The sequence below is a fragment of the Tachysurus fulvidraco genome, chromosome 16 (assembly GCF_022655615.1).
Source record: "Tachysurus fulvidraco isolate hzauxx_2018 chromosome 16, HZAU_PFXX_2.0, whole genome shotgun sequence".
Classification (NCBI taxonomy): Eukaryota; Metazoa; Chordata; class Actinopteri; order Siluriformes; family Bagridae; genus Tachysurus; species Tachysurus fulvidraco.
The window spans coordinates 18652426-18671115 of record NC_062533.1 but is presented as its reverse complement, the minus strand read 5'-3'; the positions used below and the strand labels follow the sequence as shown (position 1 = coordinate 18671115).

Genomic DNA, 18690 nt, shown 5'->3' with positions numbered 1-18690 from the left:
TTTATGAGTGTGTGATTTGTGCAGCTATGAATACATACAGTCCATATTACATGATGGGTTTTGTTTGTTCACAGACCACAAAAATCAAACATCAGCGCAAATCAGCTGGACTCTATATTCAAGGTGTGTGTGTGTGTTGTTTTTAAAGTGTGTAATGTGTGTGTTGTGATCCAATGTAATGTCTTGATGTGCAGCAGCATTAAGGGTAATCAGTCGTATGAGTTTTAATTGTGATAATAAAAAGAGACTTTTCTTCTTTTGATAAAATAAAAGCCTCTCTCACTGTGTAACATGATAATATTTAGATCTGTTCCTGTGCGTTTCTAACCAGGATCTGGAACACAAAGTCATCACTCTGATAAAGAATGAGCTGAAGAGGTTTAGGAAGCTCCTGAGTCCAGATTACCCAGCATGCACTGAGAGGGAGGTGGAGGATGAGGAGGATCTTCACAGTGTCAGAGACGGAGCGCTGAAGATCACACTGCACGTCCTGAAGAACATGAACCACACAGATCTCGCTAACACACTGCACAACAGTAAGAGCTCTGAGTCATGACTTTATTCCATCAGGTTCACTTTAGTTCAGTTTAAAAAGTTTTAGATATGAACTTTTAGTTTTAAATTTTATTTAAATATAATGTTGTAACTGTTCATGGTCCAGCTTCAATAATATTTAGAACATCATTCAGGAATTAATAGCAGTGTTTGAACGATTTTGCATTATAACTATGTATTACTAAATTATATATTACTTTGTTTATTAGAACTCGCCTCTGTGTATCAGCCAAAGTTAAAGTCCAATCTGAGAGAGAAGTTTAAAAGAATTAATGAAGGAATCTCACAGCATGGAAGCTCAACACTTCTGAATGAGATATACACAGAGCTCTATATCACAGAGGGTTGGAGTGGAGACGTCAATAATGAACATGAGGTGAGACAGATTGAGGCAGCGTCCAGGAGACCAGCAACACAGGAGAAACCCATCAAATGTAATGATCTCTTTAAAGACAAGTCCATCAGAACTGTGCTGACTAAAGGAGTTGCTGGAATTGGAAAAACAGTCTCTGTGCAGAAGTTCATTCTGGACTGGGCTGAAGGAAAAGTAAATCAGGACGTCTTCTTTATGTTTCCACTTCCCTTTAGAGAGCTGAATCTGATGAAGCAGCAAAATCTCAGTCTGATGAACCTTCTTCATCACTTTTTCCCAGAAACAAGAAAACTAGAATCAATAGATTGTGACTCCTACAAAGTGGTGTTGATCTTTGATGGTCTGGATGAGTGTCGACTTCCTCTAAATTTCCAGAAGAATGAGATATTGCGTGATGTGACAGAGTCGGCCTCAGTGGATGTGCTGCTGACGAACCTCATCAAGGGGAATCTGCTTCCCTCTGCTCTCCTCTGGATAACCACAAGACCAGGAGCAGCCAATCAGATCCCTCCTGAGTGTGTAGACCAGGTAACTGAGGTACGAGGCTTCAGTGATTCTCAGAAAGAGGAGTACTTCAGGAAGAGGATCAGTGACCAGAGCCTGGCCAATAAAATCTTCACACACCTGAAGTCTTCAAGGAGCCTCTACATCATGTGCCACATCCCTGTCTTCTGCTGGATCTCAGCCACTGTTCTAGAGAGAATGTTGGGTGAAGCAGAGGGTGGAGAGATCCCCAAGACTCTGACTCAAATGTTCACACACTTCCTGATATTTCAGATCAAACACAAGGACCAAAAGTACCATCAGAAATGTGACCCTGATCCTCAGCAGACCAGAGAGAGTATCATGGCACTGGGAAAACTGGCTTTCCAGCAGCTGGAGAAAGGAAACCTGATCTTCTATGAGGAAGACCTGAGAGGATGTGGCATTGATGTCAGAGAAGTGTCAGTGTACTCAGGAGTGTGTACCCAGATCTTCAGAGAGGAGTTTGGTCTTCACCTGGGGAAGGTGTTCAGCTTCGTCCATCTGAGTGTTCAGGAGTTTCTGGCTGCTTTATACGTATTTTTCTGCTTTATTTTAAGAAATACAAATGTGGTTGTGGAGCAAAGCACCGGACTTTTTAATTTCTTCAGAAATCCAAACATGTCTGATCTCCTCAGGAGTTCACTGGACAAGGCCTTACAGAGTGAGAATGGACACCTGGACCTGTTCCTCCGCTTCCTTCTGGGTCTCTCACTGGAGTCCAATCAAACTCTTTTACGAGACTTAATGCCACAGACAGGAAGCAGATCTCACAGCAAACCAGAAACAGTGAAGTACATCAAGGAGAAGATCAGGGAGAATCCATCTTCAGAGAAATCCATCAATCTGTTCCACTGTCTGAATGAACTGAATGATCACTCTCTAGTGCAGGAAGTACAAACTTACCTGAATAGAGATTATTACAGTCCTCTCAGACTCTCTCCTGCTCAGTGGTCAGCTCTGGTGTTTGTGTTACTGAACTTAGAACAGGAGCTGGATGAGTTTGATTTGAGGAAATATGATCCATCACATGAAGGTCTTCTGAGGCTGCTGCCAGTGGTCAAAGCCTCCAGAAAATCTGAGTGAGTATTTTTTATTTATAAATGTATTACTGCATGGTTTATTATTTTAATGTAACACTGAACTGCACTGTTTGGATTAATGTGTGTTAATAGTTCCTCCAATTATCTTTACACAAACCTCTGGTACTTTTACAGGAGATTGTTTCACTTTTTTGGCTGTGGACAAAATCTTATAACATCATATGAGGCATTTTATAGCTTTTATATATGAATCATGAAACATTGTGTTCTCTACAATTTATGTAAAAATATCTATACAAAATAACTGCATGCATTTAATAACTAAAGACATTTCTGAACTAAACACCAGTGAAAGACTTTTTCTTTTCTGTTTAGTTTTTTAAAGTAACATTTCAACTCTCAACTCTCACAGATGAGAAAAACATCAGACTGACAAAATGGGATCAATATGGATAGAAAATATAAAAAGTAAATATTAAAACACTCTACTGTCCTTCAAGTATCTCTTTATGTTGAAGTTCCTCATCTTTTGTTGTGTGTGACAGTGTTGTGGGGAGATTCACTCTGTCATGGCTTTTTTCCTCAATTGTTCTTTCTAATAAAAATTAAACATAAATGCTTTTTAGAAATGTAGCCCCAATACGAATGAAAAACAAGTCTCCTTCAGTCTGCACTACTAAACTTTACCAAGGACTGAGCTTGTGGTAAATAAAACATCAATAATCATGTTTTACCTCGACACATTGGACAGACGAAGTGGGAAAATGTTTAGCTTTATCTTCTTATTATGTTAGAAACAAGCTAGGCAGCGAACTCAGATGTGTGATGAAGATTTTCTTTCTCTAACACTGACCTGTTTGTAGAGTATGGATTTTAAGTGTGACTTTTTATATGAAGACTTTTATTTTGATGGGGTTCTTTATTGTTTGCTTATCAAGTGTACAAGCAGGTAAAAAGAGAGAGGATGAATAATGTGTCACAGGTTAGTGTAGTGTCGTGACCGCTGATATTAAAAAGTCCTGTTTTGTTCTACTCAGATCTCGACAAAGACACCAAATTGTTAACCGATCACATTCTTGTTCTTGGATCGTGATTGTTGTTAATCTGTTGTGTTGAATTATAGACACAGTTTTTTGTCTGGTTCACTGCATCAGAAGTTGGTGGATGTGGTAAAAACAGACGGTGAACACAAAGACGCTTGCACGTGATGGTCGGTCAGGTTTATCACCGTTACTGTTGAACAGACATGAGGTTTCTTTCCTTCGAAACTTTCTATGCATTTTGGAGATTTTAAGCTGTGGACTGTGTTTGTATTAATAAGCAGCTGTAGTGAATCTATATTTTTATTGTACAATGTTGTAACAGACTGGTTTTGTTCTCTGTTCATCATTATGTACTGATAAAATATTACACATTGGTACACTACATTCTACCATGTCACTTATAGCCACCTGGAGCCCATCTACACAAATCCTTTAGTGTAACACACAGTAGTGTTGTGTTAGATTTTTACCTACAAGGTGGGTTAGATTTCCTGCTATGTGTATAGTCAGTGTTTTAGATTTAACAAACAAATGTCTGTATATTGATCCATCTAAAGCTAATACTTGTGTATGTACAGTGTGACTCATTTAAAGGTAAGAAGTTTGACTTTGTTTATTTCTGATGCTGTGTGCAGTCATGCTGATGTGACGTCACTCTGTAAACAGGGAAGGAGCTCAGATTTGAGAAGAAAACCCCACGTTCACTTCTCAGTTCTGGGGGCATGAAAGACATGATCCCATTTACTCTGTGGAGAAAGAAGGGTTCACTAAGTGTTGAAATAGTAACAGTCACATCTGTAGTAAACAGTACAATGTTTTTTCTAGTATCATTTATTTACATTGTTTATGACATATGATAGATATTTACACATCTATATAAAACAAATCATGATCAAGAATTGTTTATAAGGTTAAATAATGTAATCTTTCTCTTTATTTTGGATGTGTTTGGGTGTATGTGAACACTCCACCTGTATTCAGGTCCACACCAAACACCTGAACCAGTGTGTGTGTAAAATGTGGAGGTGACAGATTTGTACGTGTACGAGCACAGAGAACAACACACACCAACTGTTTTAGCGTCTATGTGAAATCCAAAAAATAACTGAGTGTAAAGTACGACTAGTATTGACATGTTATTAACTGGTAGTGTACAGCTGTATACTTCTTTATTTTCTGTAATAAAATGCACTGTATCTGCAGTGTTGGTTGTAGAAACTTGAACACAGATCAGAGTGAAGTGTTTGCAGGCTGCTTGCTCTCACAGAACTTTTACCCATTCTTCTAAACAGCTTTTGGTTAAAAGGACAGTATTTCCAATATTGGATTATGGTAATGTAGTTTATAGGTCCGCTTCAAAAACTCTCCTTCATAAACTGGATGTTATTTATCACGCTGCAATCCACAAACACTCATCATTGCCTCCTGTATTCTTTACTGAATTGGTCTTCACTTCATTCTTGCAGACAAACTCATTGGTTTCTGTTCATTTATAAAACTCTTATTGGTAAAACTCCCTCGTATTTACGATCTCTTCGTAATGTTAATAATACAAGTCGTATTCTGTGGGGATGCACCGATACCACTTTTTCTTTTCCGATCCGATTCCAATACCAGAGTTTGCCAGTATCGGCTGATACCAATCCGATACCTGTGTTCTTTTTAACCTTTAAAACTAAAGAATGTATACAACTCAGTTATTAAGATTTATTTGTTTCTGGCAAAGAAATACAAAAATGGCCATTACTGGATGAAAAAAATAAAAATCTAAAATTAGAACAGTTGAAACACAATGCAAAATGTATTAAACAGTAAACCTTGCACTCATCAAACAAAAAAACTAGTGCAATGCAACATTGCAACAACCAACAGAACAACCATGTCTAAGTATATAGATGTCAACAATAACATAAACATATTTCAGGATTTTCCCGGGGCAGGTCTGGGGGCGGGGACGGGGCATTCGTCAGGGTCATCTGATTTGACGGATCATCCTTTTTCCGATAAGCTTGCGCAAACTCCATGTGTTCTTTTGCATGATGCTTCTGAAGATGCATGATTTAATTTGTCGTATTGTAATTCGAAATACTACATCCACCTCTTGAAAATTTGGCTTTACAGACATTACAATTTGCAGTGCTACTCTCTGCTGAATCAAGTGTAAACTACTTCCAAATGAGCGACATGTTTAACGTGCTGAGGTACAGTAAATGGAAAGGGTGTCTGATAAACTTGCCTGTCTGTCACAGGCGGTTGTGCAACATATTTCCTATAAAATTTATTATATTCATTTTCATTAATGCAAAACCCCTTTATGCCTTGGCCCCCTTTTGCAGGTTTTTCGCCTACATGACCTACCCAACAAAAAGTGGTACAGCTCCCACATACTTTGACACACAGGGGTGAGCCTGGTCTCATTGGAAAGAAGATTCTCTAGTTTCAGAAACTAGTTTCAGATTGATTCCAGGCCTTACTGGCATAAAGTTACAGAGGCTAGAATGGAAGGTTTTCATTTCCGCCTGGGTTGTTTACCTGATAAACTGATTAATCTTATTTTTCTGGAACATGTTAGGGACCAAATAACAACTGAGGGTCATAGCCACATGTCTTGGCTTTCAACAAAAAAAATTCAAGTCAAAAGACTCAAAAATGGCTTCAATAAAAATATTTTTCTACGGACATGGTCGTCTGGTCCAGCGTTTTTGTTTACTTGTTTACTGTATAACTTTGAATTAAAAGACTGCATGCTCAGTTTAAAAGGCCTAAAACACACAGAGCCTGCCTCTCTACTACTCTGCTGTGAAAACAGGCCTGTAACTTGACACCCTGAGCTGTGAGAGTGTGAAAAGGTCAAGGATTATGCAAGAATTCTTCTGCGCAGCTTGTTCACGCAGATCCAGGGAGCAAAGAGGGGGGTTGCAGCATACCGTTGGAATCGTCTGCTTATTGGCTAAAGAGCTGTATAGGTCCCGGCCCATTTCATTGCTATTGGAAGGAGTAATTGTCAGTCAAATGCGGGTTCCCAAAAATGATGTCATGACATCATTGGCTTCTCAGCCGTCTATCTCTGCAATACAAGCACAGATTGGATCAAGTGAGGGCTTGTTTGATTCGTTAGGCCCTGGGCTATAAATGTGACATAAATTTAGAATTTTTGAATACCCCAATGAGAAGTTAGAGCAGCAAAACCAGATGATGGTGCACTACTGTTTCCAGTTTTTGGAACACAAACGGAATATTTGCGGCGCGACCAAAGCGTTTTGGAATAAAAGGCTTACAGATTTCAGTTCCTTGGACCTGTGTGGATTTTTGTGGATTATTTGTTTTGGAATATATTACCCCAGTGAAGAAAGGGAAGCGTCTAAAGGTAAGGGAAAAACCGGTCTAGCGCCACCTAGGTCAGTTTTGTCCAAAAATTTTTTCGAATAGTATGAAGGCTGTGAATCATATGCTTTGTGTGTGGGCTTAAAAAAATATTGAGAGTATAAACTTTAGTAGGTAAATAAGTTGTTTCGAGTTTTTTGAGGATTTGGTGCTTTAAAGATGAAATGAAGCTTGTTTCTGGGTCATCCCCTAGTGGTCACTTTGACTTCCGTGCCGTGCATGGCACGGCGGCCCGTAAGAGGTTTTTAACATATAAGTTTATTTTTCTTATAAGTTCAAGCATTAGTCTACAGTATGATGTTTGCTGTTCATTAATCAACCACCACGGGTATCAGATTGGATCGTCACGCTCCACGATACCTGATCCACTCAAAATGCTTGGATCGGCGACAATACGGATCCAAAATTTCGGATCAGTGCATTCCCAGTAATCTGGGATCTAGCCGATTCTTTAATTTCTGCATTCTTAAAGTCCATATGTCCTGTTTCTCTTTTCAGTTTTCTGCTGCATATGACTTGAATCATCTGCAGCTGACTTAAGCTTAGTTTATTTATATCGCTATCTTCCTTTAAATATACAATTCAGTCATTAACTCAGGATCACTGTACTTGTTTTTAGCTTTTTGTTTGTTTTTACATGTAATTGTTTATAGCTGTGTTTGTGTATTGTATTAGTTTTTATGTTGCCTCTTGGTCACGTCATCATTGTAAATGAGAACTGGTTCTCAACTGACTCAACTGGTTAAATAAAGAAATAAATAAAATAAAATGTTTGTGTTATGTACATGACCTAATGGTCTTATAATAAATTGTAGCTGAAAGATTGTGGAGTGCAGAACGACATCCCTGCTCCTGTAAATGTGCTGATGTGGTGTCCTGTCCTCTGATGTCCTCTAACATTTCTATTACATTTTCAACTTTACTGTAGCTGGATTATGGCTGTGTTTGTGTGTTTGAGATCAGTGTTCTGATATTTCATCATTTCTCTTCCAGTCTGCGTTTCTGTAGTCTGACAGAGGAAAGCTGTAGAGTTTTGTCCTCAGTTCTCAGCTCAAACTCCTCCAGTCTGAGAGAACTGAACCTGAGTTACAATAAACTGCAGGATTCAGGAGTGAAGCTGCTCTCTGATGGACTGAAGGATCCACACTGTACACTGGAGATACTGAGGTACACACACACACACAAACACACCACACACAATATATGTATAAATATTGTGTGTGTGTGTGTGTGTGTGTGTGTGTGTGTGTGTGTGTGTGTGTGTGTGTGTGTGTGTGTGTGTGTGTGTCTGTGTATGGGTTTGTTTGTGTATGTATGTATGCATGTGTATGTACGTGTGTGTGTTCATGCATCCTCCCTGGTTACTGAAGATGTCTCCCTTTAAGTTATCACCTCAGCAAGGCCACATTCTACTTTCAGTTCTTATTGAACACCTGCACACACAAACTCCCCTAAAGTTTCCATAACAGTTAGAATAAGGGCCTCTTGTTCTTTCTCCCTAGTGTTTCACATAGAATACTGTAAAAACACATAACATTATATATAAACAATGATGATATTTAACATTTCCTCTACAACAGTTAGATACATGGTGAGACTTAAACCATGCCTAAAGCCACACAGAGTTTATCTTCCACTTCACTCCATTGTGAACGAGATGGTATTTATAAGTACCAATAGCATATAACTACTAGTTACACTTAATGTTACCAATAAATGCTATAAATCATTAAACTTTAATAAGTATAAGGAATAATAAAATTAACAAATGGTAAATTTATACCTGCAAACAGGGCTTGATACTGTGGCTAGTGGTTTTCAAAGGGATAAGACTAACTAATCCTACTTGACCAGCTCTGAGCCTCGAACCAACACAACCAACACAGGTCCAGTATGGGAGACGGTGACTTAATGATGATGCTAAGCGTCTGTCTATAAAAAACATCTTAATGTCAGGTTTACATACTCTCTTGTGATGTGGTGAGAAATTGCAGGATACTTTTCTCTGTGATGCGCATTCTTACTTGCCACATCTGTACACAGATGATTATTTTATATTTTTATCCTGATATTAGAACCTTGTGTTCAGGTAGACACTTTATTTCTCACTGATGGAAACACCTCAATTCACTATCAGATAAATAAATCAAACAATTCATCATTTCTCTTCCAGTCTGTGTTGGTGTAATCTGACAGAGGAAAGCTGTAGAGTTCTGTCCTCAGTTCTCAGCTCAAACTCCTCCAGTCTGAGAGACCTGGAAATGAGTGACAATAAACTGCAGGATTCAGGAGTGAAGCTGCTCTCTGTTGGATTGAAGAATCCACACTGTACACTGGAGATACTGAGGTACACACACACACACACACACACACACACACACACACACACACACACACACACGCATATTTAAGCTGCTTTGTAAATGTATTTAGTGAAGGTGACTGATGGATAAACACTGAGAGTGAGATCCACATCCTGGGAGCAGCGACACTAAAAGCAGTTTGACTGAAGCTTCTTCTTATTAAAATTCACCTTAAGGAAGTCAGCATTTGTTGATGATAAACAAATATTTGAGATTATATCAAAATGATTGTGAATGTCACAGGTAACCAGTACAGTTCCTGTACAATAGGAGTGATTTGGTTACTAACTGTAATGGATAAAGATTTTTTTTTTGTGAAATACATAAAAGAGAGCGTTACATTAATCTAATCTACTTGGAATTAATGTATGTAGAAAAGCTTGTTCTGTGACTTTTTTACATTAAAATGGACAAACTTTTTCAGTGTTCCTCAAATGATAAAATGTGACTTTAGACATATTATTGATGTGAGGAACAAAGCTGAGGTCAGAGTCGACTATTACACCCAGATTTCTAACCTGTATCCATATCATTGTGTTCAGGTAGACACTTTATTTCTCACTGATGGTAACACCTCATTTCACTATAAATCAAACACTTCATCATTTCTCTTCCAGTCTGCATGACTGTGATCTGACAGAGGAAAGCTGTAGAGTTCTGTCCTCAGTTCTCAGCTCAAACTCCTCCAGTCTGAGAGAACTGAACCTGAGTAACAATAAACTGCAGGATTCAGGAGTGAAGCTGCTCTCTGATGGACTGAAGGATCCACACTGTACACTGGAGATACTGAGGTACACACACACACACACACACACACACACACACACACACACACACACACACACACACACACACACTCACACACAGACACACAGTTTTAATAAACACTACAACATCCGGTTCTCCTCTGTGGTAATTGTAGTGATCTGATATATTGTCGTTGTTGTGTGTGTAAGATGGAGAGTAAATGTACTGTATATAAAAATTTTGTGTAGTTCATGTTTTCAATACTAAAACTGAGTGTGTTAAGTTTGAGAAGGTTTTCTTTCTTGCAGGATGATTAACTGCAGTATTACAGATGAAGGTTGTGCTGCTCTGGCTTCAGCTCTGAGGTCAAACTCCTCATCACGCCTGAGAGAACTGGATCTGTTCTGTAATTTTCCAGGAGAATCAGGAGTGAAGCTGCTCTCTGATCTACTGAAGGATCCACACTGTAAACTGGAGACACTAATGTGAGTTACTGACTTACTGTCTCTTTACTGTATGATATTAAGTGATATTCACTGTGTGCTGTAAAATGTCACATCTAATGTGTGTATTTATGCTTCTGTTGTTCATAAGCAACGTGTTTAAATTCGTCTATAATTCTGTCCTGTTGTGTTTTTCAGCATTAAGGATATCATACTCACCAGGTCTGGTGTATGACAGGAGTCTCTCCTCAGACCTTTTTTCCAGGATAAATCAGTTCCGTCAGGACCACTTGAGTCAAAATAAAGTCAATTCTTTTCGACATATATTTATTTTTTTTTATTTGCAAGCTTGTTAAATTTACATTTGGCGGTATGGCTCTGTTCTGAATTCCATATCCTTTTCATGAGCTCCATTAAATCTAGTCAGGGAACAGCAGCAGCTTCCGGGGAAAATCTCCCATTTAAAACTGGGAAAGCCATCCATCCATCCATCTTCTACCGCTTATCCGGGGCCGGCTCGCGGGGGCAGTATACTAAGCAGGGATACCCAGACTTCTTTCTCCCCAGACACTTCCTCCATCTCGTCCCGGGGAATACCGAGGCGTTCCCAGGCCAGCCGAGAGTCATAGTCCCTCCAGCGTGTCTAGGTCTTCCCTGGGGCCTCCTCCCGGTTGGACATGCCCGGAACACCTCCCCAGGGAGGCGTCCAGGAGGCATCCGAAACAGATGCCTGAGCCACCTCAGCTGACTCCTCTCGATGTGGAGGAGGAATGGCTCTACTCTGAGCTCCTCCCGAGTGACCGAGCTCCTCACCCTATCTCTAAGGGAGCGCCCAGCCACCCTGCGGAGGAAACTCATTTCGGCCGCCTGTATCTGGGATCTTGTAGTTTCGGTCATGACCCAAAGCTCATGACCATAGGTGAGGGTAGGAACATAGATCGACTGGTAAATAGAGAGCTTTGCCTTGCGGCTCAGCTCTTTCTTCACCACAACAGACCGGTATATCGACCGCATCACTGCAGAAGATACACCGATCCGCCTGTTGATCTCCCGCTCCATCCTTCCCTCACTTGTGAACAAGACCCCAAGATATTTAAACTCTTCCACTTGAGGCAGGAGCTCTACGCCAACCTGAAGGGGACAAACCACCCTTTTCCGGCTGAGAACCATGGCCACAGACTTGGAGGTTCTGATTCTCATCCCCGCCGCTTCACACTCAGCTGCAAACCGTCCCAGTGCACACTGAAGGTCCTGTTTTGAGGAAGCCAACAGGACAACATCATCTGCAAAAAGCAGAGATGAAATCCTGTGGTCCCCACAATGGACTCTTTCCGGCCCCTGACTGTGCCTAAAAATCCTGTCCATATAAATAATGAACAGGACTGGTGACAAAGGGCAGCCCTGTCGGAGTCCAACATGCACTGGGAACAAGTCTGACTTACTGCCGGCTAACCAAACTCCTGCTCCGTTCATATAGGGACTGGACAGCCCTTACCAGAGGGCCCCGGACGCCATACTCCCAGAGCACCCCCCACAGGTCACCACGAGGGACACAGTCGAATGCCTTCTCCAAATCCACAAAGCACATGTGGACAGGTTGGGCAAACTCCCATGCACCCTCCAGCAACCTGGCAAGGGTATAGAGATGGTCCAGTGTTCCACGACCTGACGAAACCCGCATTGTTCCTCCTGAATCCGAGGTTCGACTATCGGCCGAATTCTCCTCTCCAGTACCCTGGCATAGACTTTTCTGGGGAGGCTGAGGAGTGTGATCCCCCTGTAATTGGAACACACCCTCCGGTCCCCCTTCTTAAACAGAGGGACCACCACCCCAATCTGCCAGTCCAGAGGCACTGTCCCCAGCCGCCACACGATGTTGCAGAGGCGTGTCAACCAAGACAGACCACAACATCCAGAGACTTGAGGTACTCGCGGCGGAACTCATCCACCCCGGTGCCTTGCCACTGAGGAGCTTCTCAAATACATCAGTGACCTCAGCTTGGGGGATCGATGAGTCCACAACCAAGCCCTCGGCCTCTGCTTCCTCAGTCGAAGACATGTCGGTGGGGTTGAGGAGATCCTCGAAGTACTCATTCCACCATCCAAGAATGTCCCCAGTCGAAGTCAGCAGATTCCAACTTCAAATTGTAAACAGTGTGTGCAGGGCACTGCTTCCCCCTCCTGAGGTGCTGGATGGTTTGCCGGGATTTCTTCGAGGCCAACCGATAGTCCTTCTCCATGGCCTCACCGAACTCCTCCCAGACCCGAGTTTTCGCCTCCGCAACCACCTGTGCTGAAGCTCACTTGGCCCTCTGGTACCTATCAGCTGCCTCCGGAGTCCCCCAAGCCAACCAGGCTCGATAGGACTCCTTCTTCAGCTTGACGGCATCCCTTACTTCCGGGGTCCACCACCGGGTACGGGGATTGCCGCCACGACAGGCACCGGAGACCTTACGGCCACAGCAAGGAGCAGTCGCGTCAACAATGGAGGTGGAGAACATGGTCCACTCGGACTCAATGTCTCCAACCTCCCTCGGGATCTGGTTGAAGCTCTGCCGGAGGTGGGAGTTGAAGATCTCTCTGACCGGAGACTTTGCCAAACATTCCTAGCAGACCCTCAAAGTATATTTGGGTCTGGCAAGTCTGTCCAACTTCCTCCCCCGCCATTGGATCCAACTCACCACCAGGTGGTGATCAGTTGACAGCTCCGCCCCTCTCTTAACCCGAGTGTCCAAGACATACGGCCAGAGGTCAGATGAAACAACCACAAAGTCGATCATCGACCTCCGACCTAGGGTGTCCTGGTGCCACGTGCACTGATGGACACCCTTATGCTTGAACATGGTGTTCGTTATGGACAAATTATGACTATCACTGAAGTCCAAAAACAGAACACCACTCGGGTTCAGGTCGGGGGGGCCGTTCCTCCCAATCACGCCCCTCCAGGTGTCACTGTCACTGCCCATGTGAGCATTGAAGTCCCTCAGTAGAACGCCTGAGTCCCCGGTCAGAGCACTTTCCAGCACCCCTCCCAGAGATGCCAAGAAAGTTGGGTACTCTACACTGCCATTTGGTCCATAAGCACAAATAACTGTGAGAGACCTAGGACCTATCTCTAGTCGGTATCTCTCAGCCTCCCACATTTACATTTTACATTTACAGCGTTTGGCAGACGCCCTTATTCAGAGCGACGTACATAAGTGCTTAAATCTCTAACATTGAATACATTAATGCTGGTTCACTAGGTTACATACTTAAGATACCATGAGTTTAAAACATTGTTCAAAGTTACAGTCAAAAAGTGTCAAAGTTTTTTTTTTTTTTTTTTTTAATGCAAAAGATAAGGAAAGAAGTGCTAGTTGAAGTGTTTCCTGAATAAGTAGGTCTTCAATCGCCGCTTGAAAATAGCCAGTGACTCAGCTGTCCGGACCTCTAGAGGAAGTTCATTCCACCACCTTGGTGCCAGAACAGAGAAAAGTCTTGTAGTATACTTGCCTCTTACCCTGTGAGATGGTGGAACCACTCGAGCAGTGCTGGTAGATCGGAGGTTGCGGGGTGCAGTGCGAAGAATGATGAGGGCTTTGAGGTAAGAGGGAGCTGGTCCATTTTTGGCTTTGTAGGCCAGCATCTGTGTCTTGAATCAGATGCGTGCAGCTACTGGAAGCCAGCCCGCACCAGCTCATGCTCCTTCCCCCCCAGCGAGGTGACATTCCATGTCCCTAGAGCCAGATTACGTGTCCGGTTATTGGGTTGCCGAGGCCCTGCCTTCAACTGCCACCCAATCCACAATTCACCGGCCCCTTACGGTTCCTCCTGCAAGTGGTGGGCCCACGGGAGTTTGGCCCTTGTCGTTCCTTTGGTCTGAGCCCGGCGGGCCCCGTGAGGTAAGATCCGGCCACCAGGTGCTCGCATGCGAGCCCCAACCCCGGGCCTGGTTCCAGGGTGGGGCCCCGGTTGCACTATACCGGGCCACGTCACGGACCTTGGTTTAGACTTCTTCATAAGGGGCTTTTTGAACAGCTCTTTGTCTGGCCTGTCACCCAGAACCTGTTTGCCTTGGGAGACCCTACCAGGGGCAGAAAGCCCCAGACAACATAGCTCCTAAAATCATTCAGACACGCAAACCCCTCCACCACAATAAACTGGGAAAGCAACAAAATCCCCCCAAAACAGACCATACCAGGCAATCATCCCTGGCTCTTCCTGCTATACCGAAGAGACAGCAGAGGATTAAAACGAGTGTTTCACTAAGCCAATCTATTAGTAATAATAATAATAATAATAATAATAATAATAATAATAATAATAATAATAATAATATAACTACCTAAAGCAAGCAAGAGACATAAAGCTAGAGCTAATAAATTAGTAAAAGCCCATTAGTTACTGAATACATTTTTAATGTTGATTTTGCTAGACCACTACGCATGTAATTGGCTGCTGAATGCAATAAGATTGAAGGTCATGTCTAATCTATAACGGTTTGGCTGAAAATAGGGAGACCAAGCTGGCTGGCGCTGGACACAGGAGGTAGAATTTCTGAATTTCAAATTGAGAAAGAGAATCAGCGATTTGATTATTTAAACCTGGAATGTTAACAGCTTGAAAATGAAGTTATCCATGACAGATAGCCAAATAAGGCTTGACTAATCTGTTGATAATATTAACAGTTGCCTCATTGTCACAAAAACCAGAATCACTATGGAATATAATTCCAACAGAGCAGTGGGCATGTTATTATCATGCACAGAAAGCAGTTCCTTTGGCCATTTACTAGCAACCACTGACCAAAAAAAACAAAAAAACAACGGAAGGCGCAGCATCTGTATACGATTTAAGGGCTGCTGCAGAAGACTCCAGAACATCAAGATGAGAGAAAGAAAAAAAAAGAAATGCCGTTCCAATTTTTCAAGGAGCAAAAACCAGAACCTTTTTTAACATTCCACTCCTGGTTCAGCTACCTTTAGGGACAGCAGCAGAGGAGAGCTAGCAGCAGAGGAGAGCCAGCAGCAGAGCTAGCTCAATCACATACAGAACACGAGGCTACAACACCACAAATTAATGTTTTACAGTTAGCGAAATAACTGACTGTAACAATATAGACCTCCTCTCCATTTAATGCTAAATAAATGCCACTGCGATGGATGTAAAGGCATAACTTTGAAGGCGTCTGAAATATCTGCCTTTGCGAGCCATGCACCCCTACCTTCTATCATAATCATTTTAATCACTTTAATCATTTTAATCAATGTTTCGTAAAACAGAGAAACCAGAGCCAGAGGAATTTTTCAAATTCAGAGGAGATTTTTCAAAAAGCCCAATAAGAAATCCTTTCTTAACTTCCTTTTCCAACAAAGAATCGACAATTTCAGGTTCTTTAACAGCAGAAAGCAAATTATTACAGGAAAAAGAATGACTAGGCAACCAAGAAAATCCTGCAAAAACCCTGGATAAGTCCAGTTATTAAATAATTGACGACGCAGCGGTTAGGATGTTTTCTCAGTGCCTTTCCCAGCTTTGGAACATTTGATATTTATTTTTTACAACAAGCATGTTGCATATCCACTAAGCTATAGTAGAGACGGCAGGGGAAGCGTCACCCTGGGCTGAGCATAAATGCAACAAGCATGTTGCTGAGAACTTATTTTTTTACTCTAGAACAGAAACACAATACAAGCAGAGCCAGCAGCCATCAATTATCAATCTGCCAGGTCACTATGTTTCTTTCGTCTATAATCGGCAATTATTTATACACATTTGAGTTCTTTTCAGTGAATCATAAAATCTTTTATAGCATGCATTTGGCAGCATTGTGAGTTACGTATGAAATCGCAATGTGCTATTTGAGGCTCCTTGTGTACTGCTGCGATCTGTTCCACTTCCAAGCCCAGTAAACTAGAGATGCAGATCAGCCAGGGAAGCATCACCCAGGGTGACTGGAAGCATGTCAACTGAAGCATAAAACGGGAAATTGGAGTGAGGAATAACATAACCTAGCATGACATAGCATAACATACATAACAGCCTAACATGACATAACATAACATAGCCTAACATGACTTAACATAACCAAACGTAACTTACATAGCCCAACATGACGTACCTAGCCTAACATGATGTAACGTAACGTGGCCTAACATAGCGTAATATTACATAGCCTAGAAGGCAAAGCATAACATAAAGAAAATAACACACATTGTCGACTCGTCAGCCGACATGAAACTGTCCTCTATGCTGACGAGTCGACAGTATGTGTTATTTTCTTTTGCCGGTTACATAAACAGTCACATCTGCGACCATCTCCGCTGTCACGGCTGGCTTTTTGGTAACACTCGATGCTACTTTGGATTTCCTTTGTGTTTAATTCATTATTTATATATTTTATAAAATACAATGTTATCTAAATACAATGTGTAATGCTGAGAGTTTTTTTTTTATATTAAGAGTTCTCTGAACAATAAACACTGTTTAACACATGATTTTTAGTCTGATTATGTGCATTGAGCATATCGCAATATAGAGGTTCTTATGTAGTTATGTACTAATTTAGCATTTTTGTCTGATTATTTGCCATTGAGGCATATCACAATAAAGAGATTAACAACCTGCGCGGTGCAGATCATTCGACACATGAGATGAATGTAAGGCGAGAGTGATAAGCTTTTGAATGGCTCTTGAGGAACTTTGATGTAATAGATTGATTAGTCTGCGCAGTGCTGCATGCAGTCAAATACATGTACACAATACGCCTGTTTCATTACGTTCAGGCCGAATACAGATGCCCCTACACCAGAGGCGGTTCTACATCTTTTTTAGGGTGGCTTCAGCTCCCCTGTGTGTGATCTCAGCCACCCTAAAACTATAAGGATAATTTTTACTTTCATGAATAAAAATGACGTTAAAATGCAGGACGATCGTCGATGGGAAAGAAAATTAGTTATCAGTTTGATCCAAGAGCGTTTTTTTTTTACTTTGCTTTTACACGCGTGTGTTGTAGTCTTTCAAAAGTGCATCATCAGCTGTCTGCTTTATTTGAACGGAGAAGCACAGGTACGCGCAGCGTGCACGCGCAGTCAGAGCTGGAGGCGTTTATCTATAACGTTAATCGGCGGAAAGACGCAAAGACGGCAACCAAAAGCAGTGAAATGTCACTATTCTTATTACCAGAGTTGTCATATAATATATAATATAAAACGTCTTGTTTTAAATTCTCACTGAGGGCTAAAACCCCCTAAAGATGAAATCCTAGAACCGCCCCTGCCCTACACTCGTAATATATTCATTTATTAAAAACAAAAAAAAACAAAAAAAAAAAAAAACGGCATCACCCTCATGTCCATGTGTACACGTGTAAAATATAATATGAATTATTAAAAAAATAATTATGCATTATTTATAAAAAATAAAATATGCATTATTTATGTCTCCCCACAGTCTTTATTTTAGCTGCTTCATAACATTTAGCCTTGATAGACCACTGACACAATCCCCAATACTAATCCACCTCCTCTCGGGGATTCGAAAGAAAACAGATTTTTTCCTGTTTTCCTGTTTTTTCCTGTTTTCACCATGTTGTGGGGTGATTGCAGTTACTTTGTAGTAGGTGATTGCAGGTAAGTTATGCAGTAAAGAGCATCTAAACAAAGTAACTACAAGTAAAAGCTTGTGCTTTGTATTAACCATTTGTTGATTACGTAAAACCTTCCACTTATTGCTGTAAATATAAGTTATGCAGTAAATATTATTTAAATGGAATTTAACTAAACTTCACTAAAACTAACGAACTTAACTGAAATTCTCTTAACTGAACTTAATTGCTGCAATTTCTGTTTTCTTTACATTAATAACGCTTAATTTTTTAACCGCTTTTCTCTTTACTTGTTTTTGCCTTTTTTGTCACTCTTTCCTCACTAAAAAATAAAATAAAAACCTGTCCCGTCGGCATATCGGATGTGGTGTAGTTGCACAAGTTCAAATTTTTTAACGGATCCGAAAATTACAGATCCGCAGATGGTCGGCACCTCACGCAGCGCCATTGCGACTCTCCATAGGAAATGAATGACTTTCGTTTTATCGGCCGTCGTTTGTTGTGTGCAGTGGAAAGGCGGCTTTAACCGAGTGAGACACAGGAAGCTGAAGGGGGGACACAGAGCACATGTGGTTGTTCTGGATTTTTGTTTCGGCGCCGGCTCGGATGCTCGTATCTCAAAAATTTTG

General features: G+C 41.4%; 1 protein-coding gene across 1 annotated transcript; it reads left to right on the top strand.

Moving 5' to 3' along the window:
* Window positions 1–482: 482 nt before the first annotated feature.
* LOC125138981 (NLR family CARD domain-containing protein 3-like) lies at window positions 483–2524 on the top strand (the record flags this gene model as incomplete). Its single annotated transcript, XM_047801464.1, has 2 exons — window positions 483–536; window positions 765–2524. Coding segments are annotated over exons 1-2 (1797 nt in total), but the record flags the coding sequence as incomplete, so codon positions are not given.
* Between the last annotated feature and the right edge of the window lie 16166 nt (window positions 2525–18690).